Source organism: Diorhabda sublineata, chromosome X (genome assembly GCF_026230105.1).
Source record: "Diorhabda sublineata isolate icDioSubl1.1 chromosome X, icDioSubl1.1, whole genome shotgun sequence".
Classification (NCBI taxonomy): Eukaryota; Metazoa; Arthropoda; class Insecta; order Coleoptera; family Chrysomelidae; genus Diorhabda; species Diorhabda sublineata.
In genome coordinates this window covers 13,142,643-13,160,109 of record NC_079485.1, presented here as the reverse complement: position 1 = coordinate 13,160,109, position 17,467 = coordinate 13,142,643, and the positions used below count along the sequence as shown (strand labels likewise).

The following is a 17,467-nucleotide window of genomic DNA, read 5'->3' as shown; positions in this document are numbered from 1 at the left end:
TGGTAGAATACTTGTTTTTAAGGTCCGCAACAGTAGTTGTAAATGTATCCTATACTATAGTGGGATCCAGTGAGACATCTAAATTTTGTCCCCAATCAATACTAGCTAGGTGGCGGTTCAGGTTTTCAAAATCGGTTATTTCAAAATAGGACTCTCCAATATCTCATACTAAATTTCACGGCTTTATTTTATTCGTAGAAGGAAACATTTTTTCCACTATTCTATTACAAACAACAAAATCTGACAACATTGTTATCTACTAATATTGATCGAAAGTAAAACTTAATTAATTTTTCGTGAATAGGAGAGAAAGAAGGAACTGGTGGACCACCGAGAGGATTCCACGTTTAGTTTCGATCCTTCGACGTTAAACGTAAAAAAATTGTCGAAACAGAAAATAAAAAAAATCGACGCCAGAAAAGGAGTGCTGTTATCGTCTTACACGAGAAAGAAGACGCGACGCAGAAAAAGAAACAGAAGTTGTACGAAAACAGGCGCAACTGAAAACAACGGCAATAAACAAGAGACCAAAGACTCCAATATATTTCAGATGTCTCCAAAGAAAAATAGTCGGAGGTAACGCAACTGTTTTTTATTTATTATTAGCTGGAACAAAGGAAATATGAGTGCGGTAATTTTTTTTAATAACATAATGTATTTTCAAAATTTCTGTTACGTTTTATCGTAGAAGAATCGATTTTCTTCGAACTTGACATTCCGAAAATTTGCGGTAACTTTAATGTTTGTATTGAAGGGATTATGTAACTATCAATTGCTAGAGGAGACTGTTGTACTTTGAAACATTTTTTTAGTATCTTCACACAGAAACAATCTTAATAATTATTGCAAGAATTTGAATAAGTCATTTCAATTTGTGTCCATTTATCAAATTCGAAAATTAAATTTTTAAAAAAGTTATGTGAAAACTCAAAAACAACAAAAAGTTTTTTTTATAAAAATTCTGCATTTGAATCTTCATCTGCACTATCTACATCATCTGTTGACGTATGGGGCAGAGGTCTCCACTACCTTATATTTTTTATTGTTTTGGTTCCATTTTTTTGAACGGCAAGACTTTTGGATTTTTTTTCCAAATTTTTGTTACCGATTGTGATTTTTGCTTTTGTTTCTTCTGATTTCATCCTTCCCAGGGATGTCGGCTGTTATAATTGTTTTTCCAGTCTTTCTTTGTATTTATCCTGGCTACTGCTTTTGGAAACGGCTGGCGAAATAAATCCTTTTTGGAGGGTTTCTGCATTAACATTTGAAGGTCTCAATGGTGAGGTTTTTACACCTAATGGTCCAGCTCTTGGTTCATCTGTTGTTGAGGTTAAACACTGAGTCTGTTTATCAAAATCATGATTCTTTACATAGGAATCCATAACATCTTGATCTGAAAAACCTCTTAATATATTGTTAGGCAGGAAACGTCGAGGAAAAGCAGTTCCCAGAACTTCTGCTACTGAGTATATATCAAGACTCTACACCTCTGTAAAATGGTTTAAGAAGGCTATATAATAAAATGGTCAATTTCTTTAGAGGCCTGTCTACTGATCTTCTGGTAGTTGGCGTCTCTTTGAATGCTTTTTTCATAGGCCGATCCTTCTCTATTCTTTCGACGTGTACCTTCCCCTCTCATTTTCTCTGAACCCATCCGACCACATCTGCTATCTGGTAGCGGGCCTTTCTAATTTTGGAACTGCATTTTCTGACCTAGAGGATTACTCTGAAACAACATTTTTAAAAGATTGTCTTTGTCTTCTGTTATATGGACAACATCATCTGCGTAGCATACAATTCTGAACTCGCTGCCTCACGTCGTGTATCCTCTTCCTGCAATTTTGACCCAGTTTATTTTTCGGGTAAGGAGAAGGTTACAGACAGTTACATTGTCTAATTCCTGTTGTTATTGGAACGTCATCTTAGAGTTTGTTGTCGTGCTGTATTCTAAATGGATAAGTGAGTTCTTTAATGATTAGTATCACTTTTTTTTGGTTTGTTTTACCCTATCGAAAGCCTGAGTTAGATCAACAAAGCATAAGAAAGCTTTTTCTATAAAGTTGTTATCTATTTATTTCTATATTTCGCGAAATTGTGAAAGTACCGCGTTAAAAAAAATCGTGTTGCAGATCTGTCACGCCGAGTCGCAGTCCTAGTCCAAGACATAGTAGCACACATAGTCAACAAAGTCAAGAATCGCCTCGACCTCAAGCTTTGCCCCTTCCCCATCCTCTTCCGAAACACGTGCAACTCAACGATCCTAAAAGAACAGATACTTTACATCCTCATAATACATTGGGTAAGTGGTGGAATCAATCATAATATTTCCGTTCATCCTGTATATAGATTCTACAAAATTTTTTCCATTCACGACAGGTCCAAATCCGAATAGATTAGGTCTGCAAAGTAGACAAGCCAGTAGTAACAGTGGCGAAGGAAACAACAGAGAGTCTTCCCTTGATGATTCAGGTGTAGTCGACGACCACGAACCGGAAGGGGATGCTACGTCGGAGGAAGTTACCTCTCACCTTACTCCAAGCAGTAGGGTGAGTTTTTGAATAAATAATTCAATACAAAAGTTTCAATTCACCCTAGTCAACGATTGGTCTAATCCGCCTCTGTGCCCTTTAACACATTGACGGTTTTGAAAAATTCACGAGTCTCATTTTACCCAGATATGTTTTGATCACGAAACTTTTCACGGCGTAGATACTCATTTAAAATCCGACTTGGAGTTTCTCAAGACTTGAATTTTATTCAAAGCCGTGCGTAAAATTTTCATACATCATTTTCTAGGTAAAAAGAATGTCGTGTGAATTTTTTTTCGGTCAAATTTATTTTTGTCGTGAGATGTGTAATGAAAATTATTTTATAACAGTCATACTTTTGCTACAAAGTGAGTTTTTTAAAAAAAATTTTTTGTTTATATTCAGCAACGAAATACACAATAATAATATATAGTGCGATCTATAAAAAACATGATTTTAAGTTCATTTCACTATCAGTTATCCAATATTATCTCAATGTTTCATTTTTCTTTATTCCGCTTATAAATGAATGAATTAAGGAATATGCACAATTCGATTTTCCAAACTACACTGCCGATCATAAAATTAGGGCCATCCCATTTAATTTTTGAAATATAGTACGCGAACATAAAGGTAGGGTGGATGGCGAGCCTGATTCTGGTTACAGGGCCTGCAATCAAATGTCAATGTCAAATGCCACACTACACCAACTCTCACAATTACACTGTCACTATCACAATCAATGTACGTTTTAAGTTTCTTTTATATCTAGAACTATCAATTCATGTATATATTTTCTTGCTCTATACCTTATAAAACTTATTAGTGCAGTCTTGAATCTTTTTAGTGTATTTGTTTTTTTCATATCATCTGATATAAAGTCCATAAGTGCAAATAATAAATTCTTTGTCCCATATTCTCGTTTTCAATTTCAAATTGTACCAGTTTGTTGTTTTGTAATATTGTTATACTTATTTTGACCTGTTGTTTTCGATTTTCCTGATAAAAGGTTTTTAGTATAACGTCGAAAGTTTTTGCCAAATGAAAAAATATCCTTATTACTGGTTCATCTTTATCTATTGCATATTGCATCTTGAGTTGACTTACGATTTCTAAAACCAAATTGTGAGGTTGAAAATAAATTAGGTTTTCTCATGAATTTGTTGACTCTAGCTTCCACAATATTTTCTAATACTTTAGCTAGGCTTGTTATCAGGAAAATTGAGCGATAATTTGCCACATCATAGTTGACTTATCATCACAGGCCGAAAGTTTTTTCTATATTTTCGGTTCTACGCAGTGACTTTCCAAAATGATCGTGTAGTGTTCACATACAATTTCCTCTGGATCTTCTCCATTTTCAGGACATGTATGAAATTTGTTATCCTTATTTTCCGTACAAAATTTCACATTTAATCCTTATATAAAGTTTAGTGGTAATAAAATAGATTTCATCCACCTAAACATTCGGTATATAAAGTAATATATCGACGACGCAGTCACAATAATTTATGTCTTCTGGTTGCATACCTCGAGTTTGAAATGTCAATACTTTATGTTACCTCGAAACAGTTATAGGATATCGTAAATATAACAAACATTTTATTGCCCTTACAGAGAATTGAGGTGACACCTGTCACAGTGGCAGTAACTCCCAAGCAAATAAAAGTTATCAAATGCAACGGCGTGGGTAGCTGTAAGAAGAAGGAGATGTACACGCTTCAACCTGATTATCTCTCGCATATCGTTGTTATTAGTGAGTATTAGAAAGTATTATTTTTATCACCAGATGTCACTACTTTTTTTATACGCAGATCAAGAAATTCCTGATAGAAATTGCAACGGTTGCGAGCAATGTTGTATAGATTACGACGGTTGGTTGCAGTTCCAGCAAGGGCTTTATCAGATCGTAAAAGATCCACTGTTCGAACTGGCTATCACGGTATGTATAGTCCTGAATACCATGTTTCTCGCGATGGAACACCATGGAATGAGCGAGTCTATACTTAGAGCTCTAGATATAGGAAATAAGGTAACGGAAATAATATATATAATATATAATCGTACAAAATCAATTTTTCTTTTTTTTCTTTCCCAGGTTTTTACTTCCATATTCACCTTCGAATGCTGTCTGAAAATAATGGCTCTGAGTAAAGACTTTTTTCATTGTGGATGGAATATTTTTGATCTTATTATTGTTTCTGCTAGTTTATTAGACCTGATATTCGAACTGGTTGATGGACTGTCGGTATTAAGAGGTCTACGTTTGGTAAGTACTATAACAATTTCAATTTTATAAATCTTGATTACTAAAAGTTAGGTTATGTCGTAGATTTTATATTAGTCGAAATTGAAGAGCCAAAATTTTCAAAAACAGTTATTAATAAACTTGTCATATCTTTACTATCTAATTAAAATTACGAAATAAATAAAAATCGAAAGATAATTTGCTATACCATATATGGGCAGTCTCCGACTTATTTTTTGACCAAAGGACATCCTTCAATTAATTATTTTAGTATTATTATCGCATTAGATGGGTTAAAAATAATTCAGATTTATTTATATATTTAAAATAAGGCCGAAACTCATTTATGGAAATCCGAAATGGTTACAACCCTCAACTGGATTCCCAATTTATGTAGTGAATTGAATTTGTAGTATGGTTGCTGAAACCTTTGTTGAAATTCCTAAAATGGGGAAAGGAATTACTAAAAAAGAACGAGTAGGTAGAGCAGATTTGAAAAAAAAAGAGCCCATGCTCTAGCATATATAAAAAACTGAATTTATACTTTTTTACCAAAGAGGAATCTGTTTTTTTCTATTTTTTATGCTCCCCAAATAAATAGCAAATACGAATTTACACGGAAATTATTTTAAATTTGCTTAAATTTGCTTAAAACAAAATAAAATCCATAAAGATAACTGAAATTTTTTTGAACACAATAAAAAAAACAAGGAAAAACTTACCAGCGAATGTAAAGAATAAAATCACCACAAATTTATTAAAATTTACTTTGATTCAAAGTGTAGGTAGATAGAGGACGATTTAGCATACATTCCGAGGTTTTATTTAATTTCTTGAATGGAATGGGAGGGCGAGTTTCTTCAAAAACTCGAAAGTTAGAATAAATAAATCCGTAGTGACTACTGTGCCACAATACGTAAACAAAGGAATATTCAAGATGTTGGAAGAAAAAAGTAAAAAGCCGAATTTCAATTAAAATGTATCGCCCACGCCTATGGAATCTCAAAGATTAAATATGAAAAAATAGAAATAAAATTACCTATACTAGTGTAAAAAAAATTGAACTTTCATTCAACACAGATTTTAAAAAATATTACGTAATGTCCTCATATAATTTTTGATGATTTTTCATTTCGATTTTTTGTCTATAATACAAAGTTAGCAGTGAATTTGTTTGTGACAAGTTTTCCGTATTATAAAAAAATGATTAATTATTCTAGGACAATGTAAATGGTACCTTTTAGTTCACCTGTATCTCTTAAATCTAGCTTAACAATTCATTTTACTAACAACTAAATTTTCAAATCGTTTTATAGCGAAAAGAAAACCGAAAATCTATTTTTACCTAACAAATTTAAGCGAAAATCAATTTCCAGAAACTTATTCTACTCTGGGAAAATTGTGGAAAACGATACAATGGATTTACCGGAATTATTTTCCGGGAAAGTGGTTTCCGCAGTTAAGCGCAGCTGAAAATGGTCCCAATATATTGTTATTGGGGTCAATTAACCACCCCATTGAGAGAACTTATTTTCTCTTTTTATAACCGGGTGATTCTTTAAGATTTCATATATACCATTTCAGGTATATGATTTTCAGGTGTTATATATAATAATCTAAAATATTTTAAGCTTCCTATCACATTTATATACAATATAATTCTTATTTATTTACTCTCTTTCTATTCGTAGGGTAAATTAATAGACACTGTCTATTACGTTCTTAATTTATTTAAACACTTTGTATTTCGGTCTGTTCACTATGATTATTTATTATTAACTGACCTAAATTCCGCTACAAAAGTTCTTTATATATATTTCAAAATTTTAATAGTTCTAGAAAATAAAGAAACGAAACAAATAAATAAATAGACCTTTTTAGATAATTATTCAAAAGAGACAATGTAAATAAACGATCTGCTATAACAAAAAGTTATATAAAAAAAACAAACATCCGCCGAAATTTATAACTCTACCAGGCAGGACCGGCTCCAGGGCGGAGACGCGTTCCTAAAAATATTTTTCTAATTCATGAAAATACGGGATTTCAATAAACTGAATATGATAATATACAGTGTTCTACATAAAATGAGTAAGCTCAAGTTAACTCTCATCAAAAGCAAAGGCAGGAAAAAATTATAAATATTCAAGATTAATTTATTATTAGAAACTAATACGACAAATTTTCAATTTGTATTCTATATACCAGAAAAATCACCCTGTATCTCAAATTCATATTCGATGCATTACGATTTCAGTTGATTAATTCAATTTTCCAAAATAGTTGTTTTTGAAGTTTTTCGATGTTTTATATTTCATTTTTTCCAGTTGAGAGTATTGAAATTGGCTCAATCTTGGATAACAATGAAAGTACTTCTCAGCATTATTATAAGTACCATTGGGGCCCTAGGTAACCTAACGCTGGTACTAGCCATAGTAATCTATATATTCGCTGTAATCGGTATGCAACTGTTCGCCAAAGACTATACAGAGGAAAAGTTTTTTCCCGATCCAGTACCAAGGTAATTTATATATAAAAGTGAACAAATAAAACACTGATATAATCTCAATTTTCATTATATTCTATTTTTTGCTATAACTATTGACCGTTTTTGGCATTCTTACACCTCGTTTGTATAATATCTCTTATTTCAGTTTTTTTAAACAATTACGTTAATTTTTCAGATGGAATTTTACAGATTTTTTTCATTCCTTCATGATGATTTTTCGTATTTTATGTGGGGAATGGATTGAGCCACTTTGGGATTGTATGAGAGCCGAAAAAGCAGAGGTATTTATCTATTAATTCCGCCGAAAATATAATTGAATTCACTAAAAGATCTATAAACATTTTCCAATTCACATATATATTCTGGAGTTGCCTCCAGAAACACTATATTTGGTTATATCCAATTCGGGGTGATTAGTAATAGTTTTAAATGTTGTACAGGGTTCGGGAACTTGTTTGGCTGTTTTCCTACCGACTTTGGTTATGGGCAATTTCATGGTACTGAATTTGTTTTTGGCCTTGTTACTCAACAGCTTCAACTCCGAAGAGTTAAAAACAAGAAAGCAGGTAAAATTCCTTTTTTTTGGAATGTTTTATTTGATTTTTTGACCTTACTCTTTCTTAGATCAGAAGCTAAATTTGATTTATTTCTAAGATTATTTGATATTTGGTGGAAAAGAATCGGTTTCTATGCTTTCATTTCTACCAAAAAAACTGTTGAAGATGAAAATTGATGAATAATCTTTTTGATTCACAAACATAGGAAAAAGCTATAAATGGTAAAATTTATAGTTATTTTAAAAATTTTTATGCAACTACGAATAATTTAATTGATTTCTGCTAAATATTTTTGAAATGTAAAAACTAAGGAAAATTATTATTTGTGACCAATTTATCAATATAAACGCAAATTGTCTTTTGAGAAAAGTCGAAACGTCAAAATTTAGCCTATTTTTGAAATTAATTTATATTGTGATAGGAAGTCGGTGATGAATCCAAATTGGCTCAAAGTTTTCAACGTATCAGAGATCTTGTAAGAAGACGACGATTGGAAAAAGAAAATGAAAACAACTCAAGATTGGAGCAAATCGTTAGAGAAGTTATGCAGAGACATGCCGAAGAAGAGGCTTTACGGGCAGGTAATTCCATTTAAAAAATGTTTAATTTTTGATTGAACCACTTTGTCTAATGTTTTTTTCCCGAATTCCCGGAATTTAATTGTTTTCCCCGCATAATATTATGGGTTTTAAAATCTTCATTCATTAATTATAACTCGTGAAAAGCAGTTTGTAAGAAACATTACACACCTACCAACTTAAACAAAATATGCGTTTCAACACGGTTTTTATAATTTAATGAACCCTTCTTGACATGTTCTATTAAAATTAATGGTTTTTAGCGGAGAAGACGTTGAAATCCTCCCCTCAAACAATCGTCGGATTCCCAAGGGATAAACGCAGCTATCAAGAAGCTATGAACCGTCCCATCTCCATAATCAGCTACGATCCACCGGAATATCAAGTGAGTAATTATCAAAAATAAACTTTAAATTTGTTATATCCAAAACTCTTTAATCATCTATTGCATATCACAAATTTAACAAGAGCAAAATTTTTAGGAGAGAATTCCTGAGGGCGAGAGGAGTAAAATATCTTCCAAATTATATAGGGGTGTAGCGAATACGTCAAATGAAGGAGGAATGTCCTTGAAAGGTGATAGAAGAGAAACAAAACTTTTGCAGAATATGTCTTCGGGATTAGGTACAACTAACAGTAGCAAAGGTACCTATTTTATAAATAATATTAACTAATTTTTTTTCTCTAAATATGTTTTTTATTTTAGAAGAAACCAGCGAAATCAATCCGAGCGTCAACAACCAATGCGCGACAGCGGATTCGGAAAACGAAAATACGCGCACGCCCAAACAAAAAAACGCTGATAACCCCTTCGATGGTGGAGATAAACCATGGCAGACTTTGGTGTCTTATGTAGACGAACTAACAGTTGGCGGTAGAAGAAATTCCAAAGGACAGTATATCGACAGTATGGGAAATTTTCCTGGATTTGGAAAGAAAAAACCGCCCAGAGTTGCTCCCGATTGTTTTCCGAGTAATATATATGAAAAGTAAGTTAAATATGAGGAAAAATCGTATGAAAAAAGAATCTTGATCTTCTGGAATATTCTGTTGTTTATGTATGAATGAACTTATTCAAAATTTGATTTTTTTAGGTGCGTATGTCTGAACAAATGCGCGAATACTAAAGTAGGAGTAAAGTGGACGAAACTAAGGCAATACGTGATGAGTATAGTAGATACTTCGACGTTCGAATGGTTCATATTAGTTTTAATATTCGCTTCGAGCGTAACGTTATGTTTTGAAGATATCCACTTGGATAAAAGTCCTGATTTGAAATTGGTTTTATACTGGACTAATCTCGCTTTCTCTATCATCTTCATAATTGAAATGTTCCTTAAGTGGATCGCTTTGGGTTTCCATAAATATTTTACCAGTTTTTGGACTTTATTGGATTTTTTGATAGTTTTTGTAAGTATAACTTTGGTACGTTCAAAATGAAACATGATGATTTCATACTTCAGTTATGTAATGTGATCGCAATTTACTAAACTGATTGCTCATTTTGGTGGAAAAGAAGCGTTCTAATTGACCGCTTCTTTTATACTAGAACAGAACCGTGACAAGCAGCCACCAATCAAAAAGGATGAAGGCACAACTGATCACCATTCAATGCGCTCCTATTATTTTCAGGTATCTTTATTCAGCTTGTTAATAGAAGAAAATGAAAATCTAAAAGTACTACGATCTCTTCGAACCCTAAGAGCGTTAAGACCTTTGCGAGCAATAAGTCGATGGCAAGGCATGAGGATAGTCGTCAACGCACTTATGTACGCCATTCCGAGCATATTTAATGTATTATTAGTGTGCTTAGTATTTTGGTTGATATTTTCCATAATGGGCGTACAATTTTTCAGCGGGAAATTTTATAAATGCGTGGATGATGAAGGAGAACGTATAGACGCTTCAGTGAGTATAAAATTTATTTTAAATTAGCAGCATTTTTTCATGGAAACTATTATTATTTTCCTTTTTGCTCAATGACCTTTGCTATCTTTTATTTAGCTCTTTCTGGTTCTTATCAGCAAAAAAACTGAACCACGTGCAATTGAAGGTCAGCGTCATTTGTGAAAGTTTCACCGTCAAAGATTTCTGCAAACTTCGAAATGAATGGTGTAATCAGATTATCAAACTATCCGATCTGACAATTTTAGTTAGGTTAAGTTAGATTGCTTCATCCAGTTTAATTAATTGTTGACAGTAGTCTTTGGAAGCAGTTCAAAAATTTGTAATCCCACCAAACTGATAGCATCATCTTATTTTATTGTTTTTTGTCAATTTTCGATGTGATTTGTGCTGGTTCATGATCGTTTTCGAACTATGTTACTGTAAAAGTGATTATTCTTTTCAAGAAAGGGTCGATTTCATTTCGTTTAAAGGGCATATAGCAAATGTTGATTCTTTCAATTCGTGAGGTACCCAAATATCAATCTTCTTAACTAACCCAAGACATTTTAATTGTTTTTCAATTGTTGCAGTCTCTACGTAACCCATATGACGATCTTCTTCAGTTATGACTTTGATTTAGTCATTATCAACTTCAGAATCAATCGACCAAAACGTTGCTCATGTTTGATGGAAAAATCTCCAGAACGGAATTTTTCTGACACGTGTGCTCGTTAAGCAATCAGCACCATAAAAATATTTCTTTGTTCTTCTTCTTATATTGCTTATAAAGTTACGTCAACTTGACAAATATCACGTGACAAAGGACAGTACGGCAATAACATAAGTTATTCAAAAACATAAAGCAACACTCTCTATCAGTAAAAAGCGAAAGTAATTAGTTGACAAACGATAATAAAGACGGATGCGCAACTAAATTTTCAAAAGTTTTAGGGAAACTATTCATTTTGATATTAAATATTTTTTTCCAGATTGTTGACACAAAATGGGACTGTTTGAAACAAAACTTCACATGGATGAATTCCAAAATATCATTCGATCACGTGGGCATCGCTTATTTAGCTTTATTTCAAGTAGTAAGTATTTAGATTTTGTTATAGGTCGATCACACCATCGAGATTAATCGCGAACAACAACGAGAATTAATTAATCGATTACAGGTGAGATTTATCTATATTATTGATTGATTCATTTATATTTTTATAGGCAACTTTCGAAGGCTGGATGGAAGTTATGGCGGACGCTGTAGATGCTAGAGGTGTGGATTTACAACCGCAACGAGAAGCCAACCTCTATTCTTACATATATTTCGTCATTTTCATAGTTTGTGGTTCTTTTTTCACGCTAAACTTATTCATAGGAGTAATAATAGATAATTTCAATATGCTTAAGAAAAAGGTAATACAAATTTTCAAAGCTTCTGTAAGTTTTAAATCGTTATTTTGTTTCCAGTATGAGGGAGGCGTTTTGGAAATGTTCCTCACGGAAAGTCAGAAGCATTATTATACCGCTATGAAGAAATTGGGTAGGAAGAAGCCGCAAAAAGTTATAAAGCGACCGATGAACCAGTGCCTGGCAATGTTCTACGACCTGTCGAATTCTCGCCGGTTCGAGATAGCCATATTTGTTTTAATTTTTTTGAATATGCTCAGCATGGGTATCGAACATTATGGGCAGCCGCATTCCGTGTTCTTCGTTCTAGAAGTCAGTAATGCGTTTTTTACCACGGTTTTCGGATTAGGTAAGAGACATTTTTTTATACCAATAATGCACTTTTATTAAAATATTCTTTCGAAAATGTCTTAAAAAAGTCGTTAATCTGACAGTTCCTTAACGTTACCGGGAACCATTTCGAAAACAACACCTCCAGGTTTCTTAATTTGGTTAACTGTCATTTCGAAGGTAACTCTAAAAGGTTTCTTAATTCAACAGTCATGTTGAAGGTAACTCTAAAATGTTTCTTAATCATGTGAGCACCAATTTTCAAGGTAACTCCGAAAAGTTCCGTTATCGGTTTCACAGCAATTTGAAGGGTAACTCCACAAAGTTTCTTAATCTAATTGACACAAATTTAAAAGGTAACTCCACAGAGTTTCTTAATTCAATCAACAATAATTTTGAAGGTAACTCTTCAAAGTTTCTCAATCTAATTGACAGAAATTTAAAAGGTAACTGCACAAAGTTTCTTAATTCAATCAACAATAATTTCGAAGGTAACTCTACAAACTTTCTTAATCTAATTTACACAAATTTAATAGGTAACTCTACAAAGTTTCTTAATTCAATTACAACAATTTTAAAGGTAGCTTTGCGGGGTTCCTTAATTTAACTAACATCAATTTCGAAGATAACTCTGCAGCTTAGCAAGAATCATTTCGAAGGTAACTCTTTAAAGTTTCTTTATCTTTTTCGGAACTATTCCGGTGGTATTTCTACAATGTTTTTAATTTTTTCCCAAAGTTCCTTGATATGAAATTGGAAAGGAAATTTTTAGCGGGGCTTTCGAGATATTCGAGTGAAGCAATAAGTAGTAATTTTGATTTTTCTATTTTCAGAAGCAATAGTGAAAATAATAGGATTAAGGTACCACTACTTCACTGTTCCATGGAACGTTTTCGATTTTCTATTAGTTCTGGCTTCCATTCTTGGCATTCTCATGGAAGATATCATGATAGACTTCCCTGTCTCTCCAACGCTTCTTAGGGTAGTTAGAGTTTTTAGGATAGGAAGAATTTTACGATTGATCAAAGTAAGTATATTGTTACATATTTTAAAATTTTTTCAAATAAGTTGATTGTTCAGTATTTCCTTCCTGAAGGTTTCCAAAGATTGAACCAATGGTGGCTTTAATTTGTCATGATATAATTATCAAATTAAAACCTAATAACGAACAAGGAAATAATGAACAAGCAAATAATTTATTATTTATAATACACACTTATTCAAAACCCCGCTTACTGGTCTACTGTGGCCTTTTGTAAGTATAACGGTTTAGGTGTATCATCCTGGAGTTGTGGTCAGTATTTTTTTAAGTATTATCTGTAACTTGTTTTCCCCCTATCGGTTGTTTTTAATGTTGTCTTGGTGTTGCATTCTGTTATTTCTCCTCGGCTGTATAAAGTCGGGATTAAATAAAAATTGTTAGGTAGAATTAGTTTTGTAAGTTGGTATATTCTATTCCCAAAATTTAATTGGGCAGATTATACCTAAGTGATACACTAGTCAACAGGTATTTTATATTGAAAAATACAATAGTAGATTATATTTTTAAATAGTATATATCATAAAAATGTACCTCCAATTCAAGCCCTCTACAATGTCCACAAATAGCAAATAAAAAATCCAAATTCAGTCAGTCGGTTAGATTCTTCCTTTCTCTATCGAATGACGCATATTTAAAATCTGCAACAGTTTTGGAATTATCAAAAAATATGAGTATGTCGAAAGATTTTTTCATATTCTTCAGCTTTGGCACATAGTATATTTTGAAATGTATTATAACCAATTTTTTAAATTGCATAGGAGTATCTCCAAATTTGACTTCTTGTAAATCTGTTTGGTTCCGGAATTATTTCAGATTATGTAAACAATTTCGCGATTTGAACAAATTAGTTTTAGTTAAAGTTACCACAAAATAAATTTCATAAAAAAAAATGTGTAAATAAATATAGATATAAATAATGTTGACTAGTGTTATCATTATCAATATTAGCAGATCTGCAATTCGAAAAATCTATTCTGATTTAAATTACCTTCAGAATTTCTAAAAAATAATAAGTGACTGTTCAACTCAATCTTTACATATAAAATGCACGACTTTCGTCAGTTTAAACAAAAAATTATATGTCTAAAGAACGAAGCTGAAAATCTTGTATATTCCACATTTTAATTATATCCAAAAATACTATAATTTTCGATGCCCCTCACTTTTTCTTTCGTAGGTACGTAGACATAGAAATTTCGAAGAACCTTTTTTGTTTTAACTGTTAATACATATTGAATTATACATTCTTCCTAACAAAATAAATATTTATTCTCTTCCAGGCTGCCAAAGGTATAAGAAAACTCCTTTTCGCTCTAATAGTATCGCTTCCAGCATTATTTAACATCGGTGCTCTTCTTGCTCTCATCACTTTTATCTACGCTATTATCGGCATGTTTCTTTTCGGCCACGTCCGCCAACAAGGCGCCCTAGACGATATGGTGAATTTCGAGACGTTCGGTAGATCTATGCATCTGCTTTTCCGCTTGATTACCTCAGCAGGTAAAATATTTTCATTGATTAACTAATGTAAAAAGTATAAATAGAAAATAATTCAAATAACTTTATAAAATCTTAAATAAATTTTAGATAATCTAACCTTTAAGATGGAACGTTTATGATATTCATACTAAACACACTATTTATTACACCACCACTCACAATTACACTGTCTGACGCGCATTTCGATAACCAAGTTATCGTCTTCAGAGCTGGAAGGTAAACAGTGTGTTCAGTAATCTGAAGTTGGTATTCATACAACGAGAGCTAAGAAGCTAAATATTTTTATTTCTATTTTTTTATAAAAAAATTGTTGTTTATCTAAATTTATTCTAGGTTGGAACGACGTTTTGGAATCGTTGATGATAGAATATCCAGACTGTGATCCGCATTATAAAAACCAGAGTAACGGTGATTGCGGTTATCCCCTGTTAGCAATAATATATTTCACCAGTTTCATTATTATAAATTATATGATAGTTATCAATATGTACATCGCCATAATACTCGAAAACTTCAACCAGGCTCATCAAGAGGAAGAAATCGGTATAGTAGAAGATGATTTAGAAATGTTCTACATCAGATGGAGCAAGTAAGTGTCGATATAATCGTCATTTTATTATCTAAAATCCTATATCTTCCAGATACGACCCTCACGCTACTCAATTCATCAGATTTACTCAACTGTCTGACTTCATAGCGTCTCTGGATCCTCCTTTAGGGATATCCAAACCGAATACTGTGGCCTTGGTAAGTTTCAACTTACCGATAGCGAAAGGCAATAAGATACATTGCTTAGACATACTACACGCGTTGGTGAAGCACGTTTTAGGACACGTGGAAGAGACCGAAAACTTCCGACAGTTACAAGAGCAGATGAGCATCAAATTCAAGAAGCAGTTTCCCACTAGGAAGGAACTGGAAATCGTTTCCTCGACCAGAATATGGAAGAGGCAGGACAAAGCTGCCAGACTAATCCAGAAGACTTACAAGGATTATCAGAAGTGAGTTTTACATCTTTTATTTATCTGTTACCTAATTTTTTTCATTTTCTCTCCGTCGTAGACGCAAGAAGGAAAGAGACCGCGAACAAGAAGACGAAACGACTCAAACTTCATCGCCCGGTACTGGTTGGCAGGGAAGATTATCCGCTTTTTTACACGTACATCGAGGCAGTCGCGCCTCTTCTCGCAAATCCTCAAGGGCGTCTGACGCTAGCGATCTCAGCGAACTCGGCGGCCCTTGGCTGAACTTACCGTTGCTGCTGCTCTCCAGCGCCACCAACATGTCCCCCGAGGAGTTGGATTTGACGCGCGACGCCGTCGATGTCAGCATCAAAGTCAGCGAGGCTACCCCGGAATCTGGTAAGTTACTAGCGGCCTACATGATGTTTTACTGCTCAAACGCTTCACCACAATAAACTTCTAACAAATGATACTTTCAATTTTTGATCAAAAATCAACTTCTAGACTCAATTTGACTTGTTTCTTCTACCGTATCGTGCAATTAAACAATTCACGATTGGCTCAACTGTATCAAAAATATTTGTTGATGTACTCTAGATGCCATAGTATCGAAAAACTCACTCTATATATACACGCAATATAGACACATTCCAATATGTTATTGCATTTTTGTATCACGTACGACACTGTACAGCACCGATTTACCATCACTATCGAAGATTTCTTACCTACTACTACAAGTAAGTTGGAATTTGTGGAACCGTTGGTGATATTCATACCGAACACACTGTTTACACTACACCAGCACTCACTATTACACTGTTTTACGCCGTTTCGATAAACAAATTATCGTCTTTAGAGACCGAAGGAAAACTTGAGGCTTTAAAGACTCAAGTTTACCTTCAATCCCTGAAGACGAGTTAGTATTTCTACAAAATTTAAAAAAAATTCATTTATCCATTCTTGATCTACCTATTTTCTTTCTTCTTCACTTTTATATATTTTTGTTTTTACTGTCTGCATTCTTCTATTCCTCATCATTTTTGTTATTATAATAAACATAAAAAGTAAAAGTAAAAAAATTCTTCTTATCTACTTTTTTTCTCTTTTTATTTTCGTATTTTTATCTTCTTCTTTCCTTCCTTCTTTTATGCATAATAAGATACAAATAGTATATCCTTCTTTACATCTTTTTATTTATCTGCTTAATATCCTTATCTTTCCTAACATTTATCTTCATGTTTTTCTTTTTATCTTCTTCTCTTTCATCTATAGTGGGTCACATTTCTCTTTGTTCCAATCCGATGACAGATATAACTACTAGAATTTATTTTGCTTCTAGGTACCACTCCCGTCACCCCCGTCCCTTCATCCCAGCCCCGACGTAGAAGTATTTACAGTTTTCCTTTCTTTTTACGTCATCAAGACGCCGTAGAAAAACCCGACGATAAGTCGTCTTCCCCTCTTCTCGGTCACAAAGAATTAAAATCTTCTCAGACTCTCCATCCAAGCGTAGCAGAAGAAAAACCGAAAAAAGGCAGCATTATTAGAAGAAAAAGGGCAGGGTCTGTGAAATCTCGTCCTACGTCGATGACGGGTAGCGGGTGTCAACGAACTCAATCTGAAAAGTGTACCAGGTAAGTCTCCCTATAATTTTTTTGTAATGTTTCCGTTTTTAATAAACATTATTGATCAAATTTGGAAGTACAAGTCGTCGAAAACCCTAACGAAATAACAGAGCATTCCTTCGCGTCAGGAAAATGTTTTTCGACCTCATCAAAAAATCGATTATTTTGAAGCAAAAAAACGAAATCAAGCACTGACCTGATATCCTATTCAGATGATACACAAAATCTTAAAAAATAGTATTGAATTGGAACGAAAAGGATAAAACTAACAAATTATTCGCTATTACG

At 33.1% G+C, this 17,467-nt stretch overlaps 1 protein-coding gene across 3 annotated transcripts in view; it reads left to right on the top strand.

The window, feature by feature from the left end:
- Positions 1 to 17,467, top strand: part of LOC130451816 (sodium channel protein 60E) — a 71,326-nt gene that overhangs the window by 50,089 nt on the left and 3,770 nt on the right. For all 3 annotated transcript variants that reach the window (XM_056791090.1, XM_056791092.1, XM_056791091.1), the window contains exons 7-30: positions 305 to 576; positions 2,130 to 2,299; positions 2,377 to 2,546; positions 4,146 to 4,284; positions 4,343 to 4,560; positions 4,627 to 4,797; positions 7,104 to 7,297; positions 7,461 to 7,566; positions 7,726 to 7,851; positions 8,264 to 8,423; positions 8,684 to 8,805; positions 8,903 to 9,065; positions 9,127 to 9,409; positions 9,515 to 9,830; positions 10,053 to 10,328; positions 11,297 to 11,401; positions 11,532 to 11,723; positions 11,778 to 12,066; positions 12,881 to 13,074; positions 14,370 to 14,589; positions 14,923 to 15,178; positions 15,231 to 15,590; positions 15,652 to 15,950; positions 16,894 to 17,188. In XM_056791090.1, coding sequence (XP_056647068.1) covers positions 305 to 576; positions 2,130 to 2,299; positions 2,377 to 2,546; positions 4,146 to 4,284; positions 4,343 to 4,560; positions 4,627 to 4,797; positions 7,104 to 7,297; positions 7,461 to 7,566; positions 7,726 to 7,851; positions 8,264 to 8,423; positions 8,684 to 8,805; positions 8,903 to 9,065; positions 9,127 to 9,409; positions 9,515 to 9,830; positions 10,053 to 10,328; positions 11,297 to 11,401; positions 11,532 to 11,723; positions 11,778 to 12,066; positions 12,881 to 13,074; positions 14,370 to 14,589; positions 14,923 to 15,178; positions 15,231 to 15,590; positions 15,652 to 15,950; positions 16,894 to 17,188 — 5,096 coding nt within the window. The remainder of the gene's footprint in view (positions 1 to 304; positions 577 to 2,129; positions 2,300 to 2,376; positions 2,547 to 4,145; positions 4,285 to 4,342; positions 4,561 to 4,626; positions 4,798 to 7,103; positions 7,298 to 7,460; positions 7,567 to 7,725; positions 7,852 to 8,263; positions 8,424 to 8,683; positions 8,806 to 8,902; positions 9,066 to 9,126; positions 9,410 to 9,514; positions 9,831 to 10,052; positions 10,329 to 11,296; positions 11,402 to 11,531; positions 11,724 to 11,777; positions 12,067 to 12,880; positions 13,075 to 14,369; positions 14,590 to 14,922; positions 15,179 to 15,230; positions 15,591 to 15,651; positions 15,951 to 16,893; positions 17,189 to 17,467) is intronic.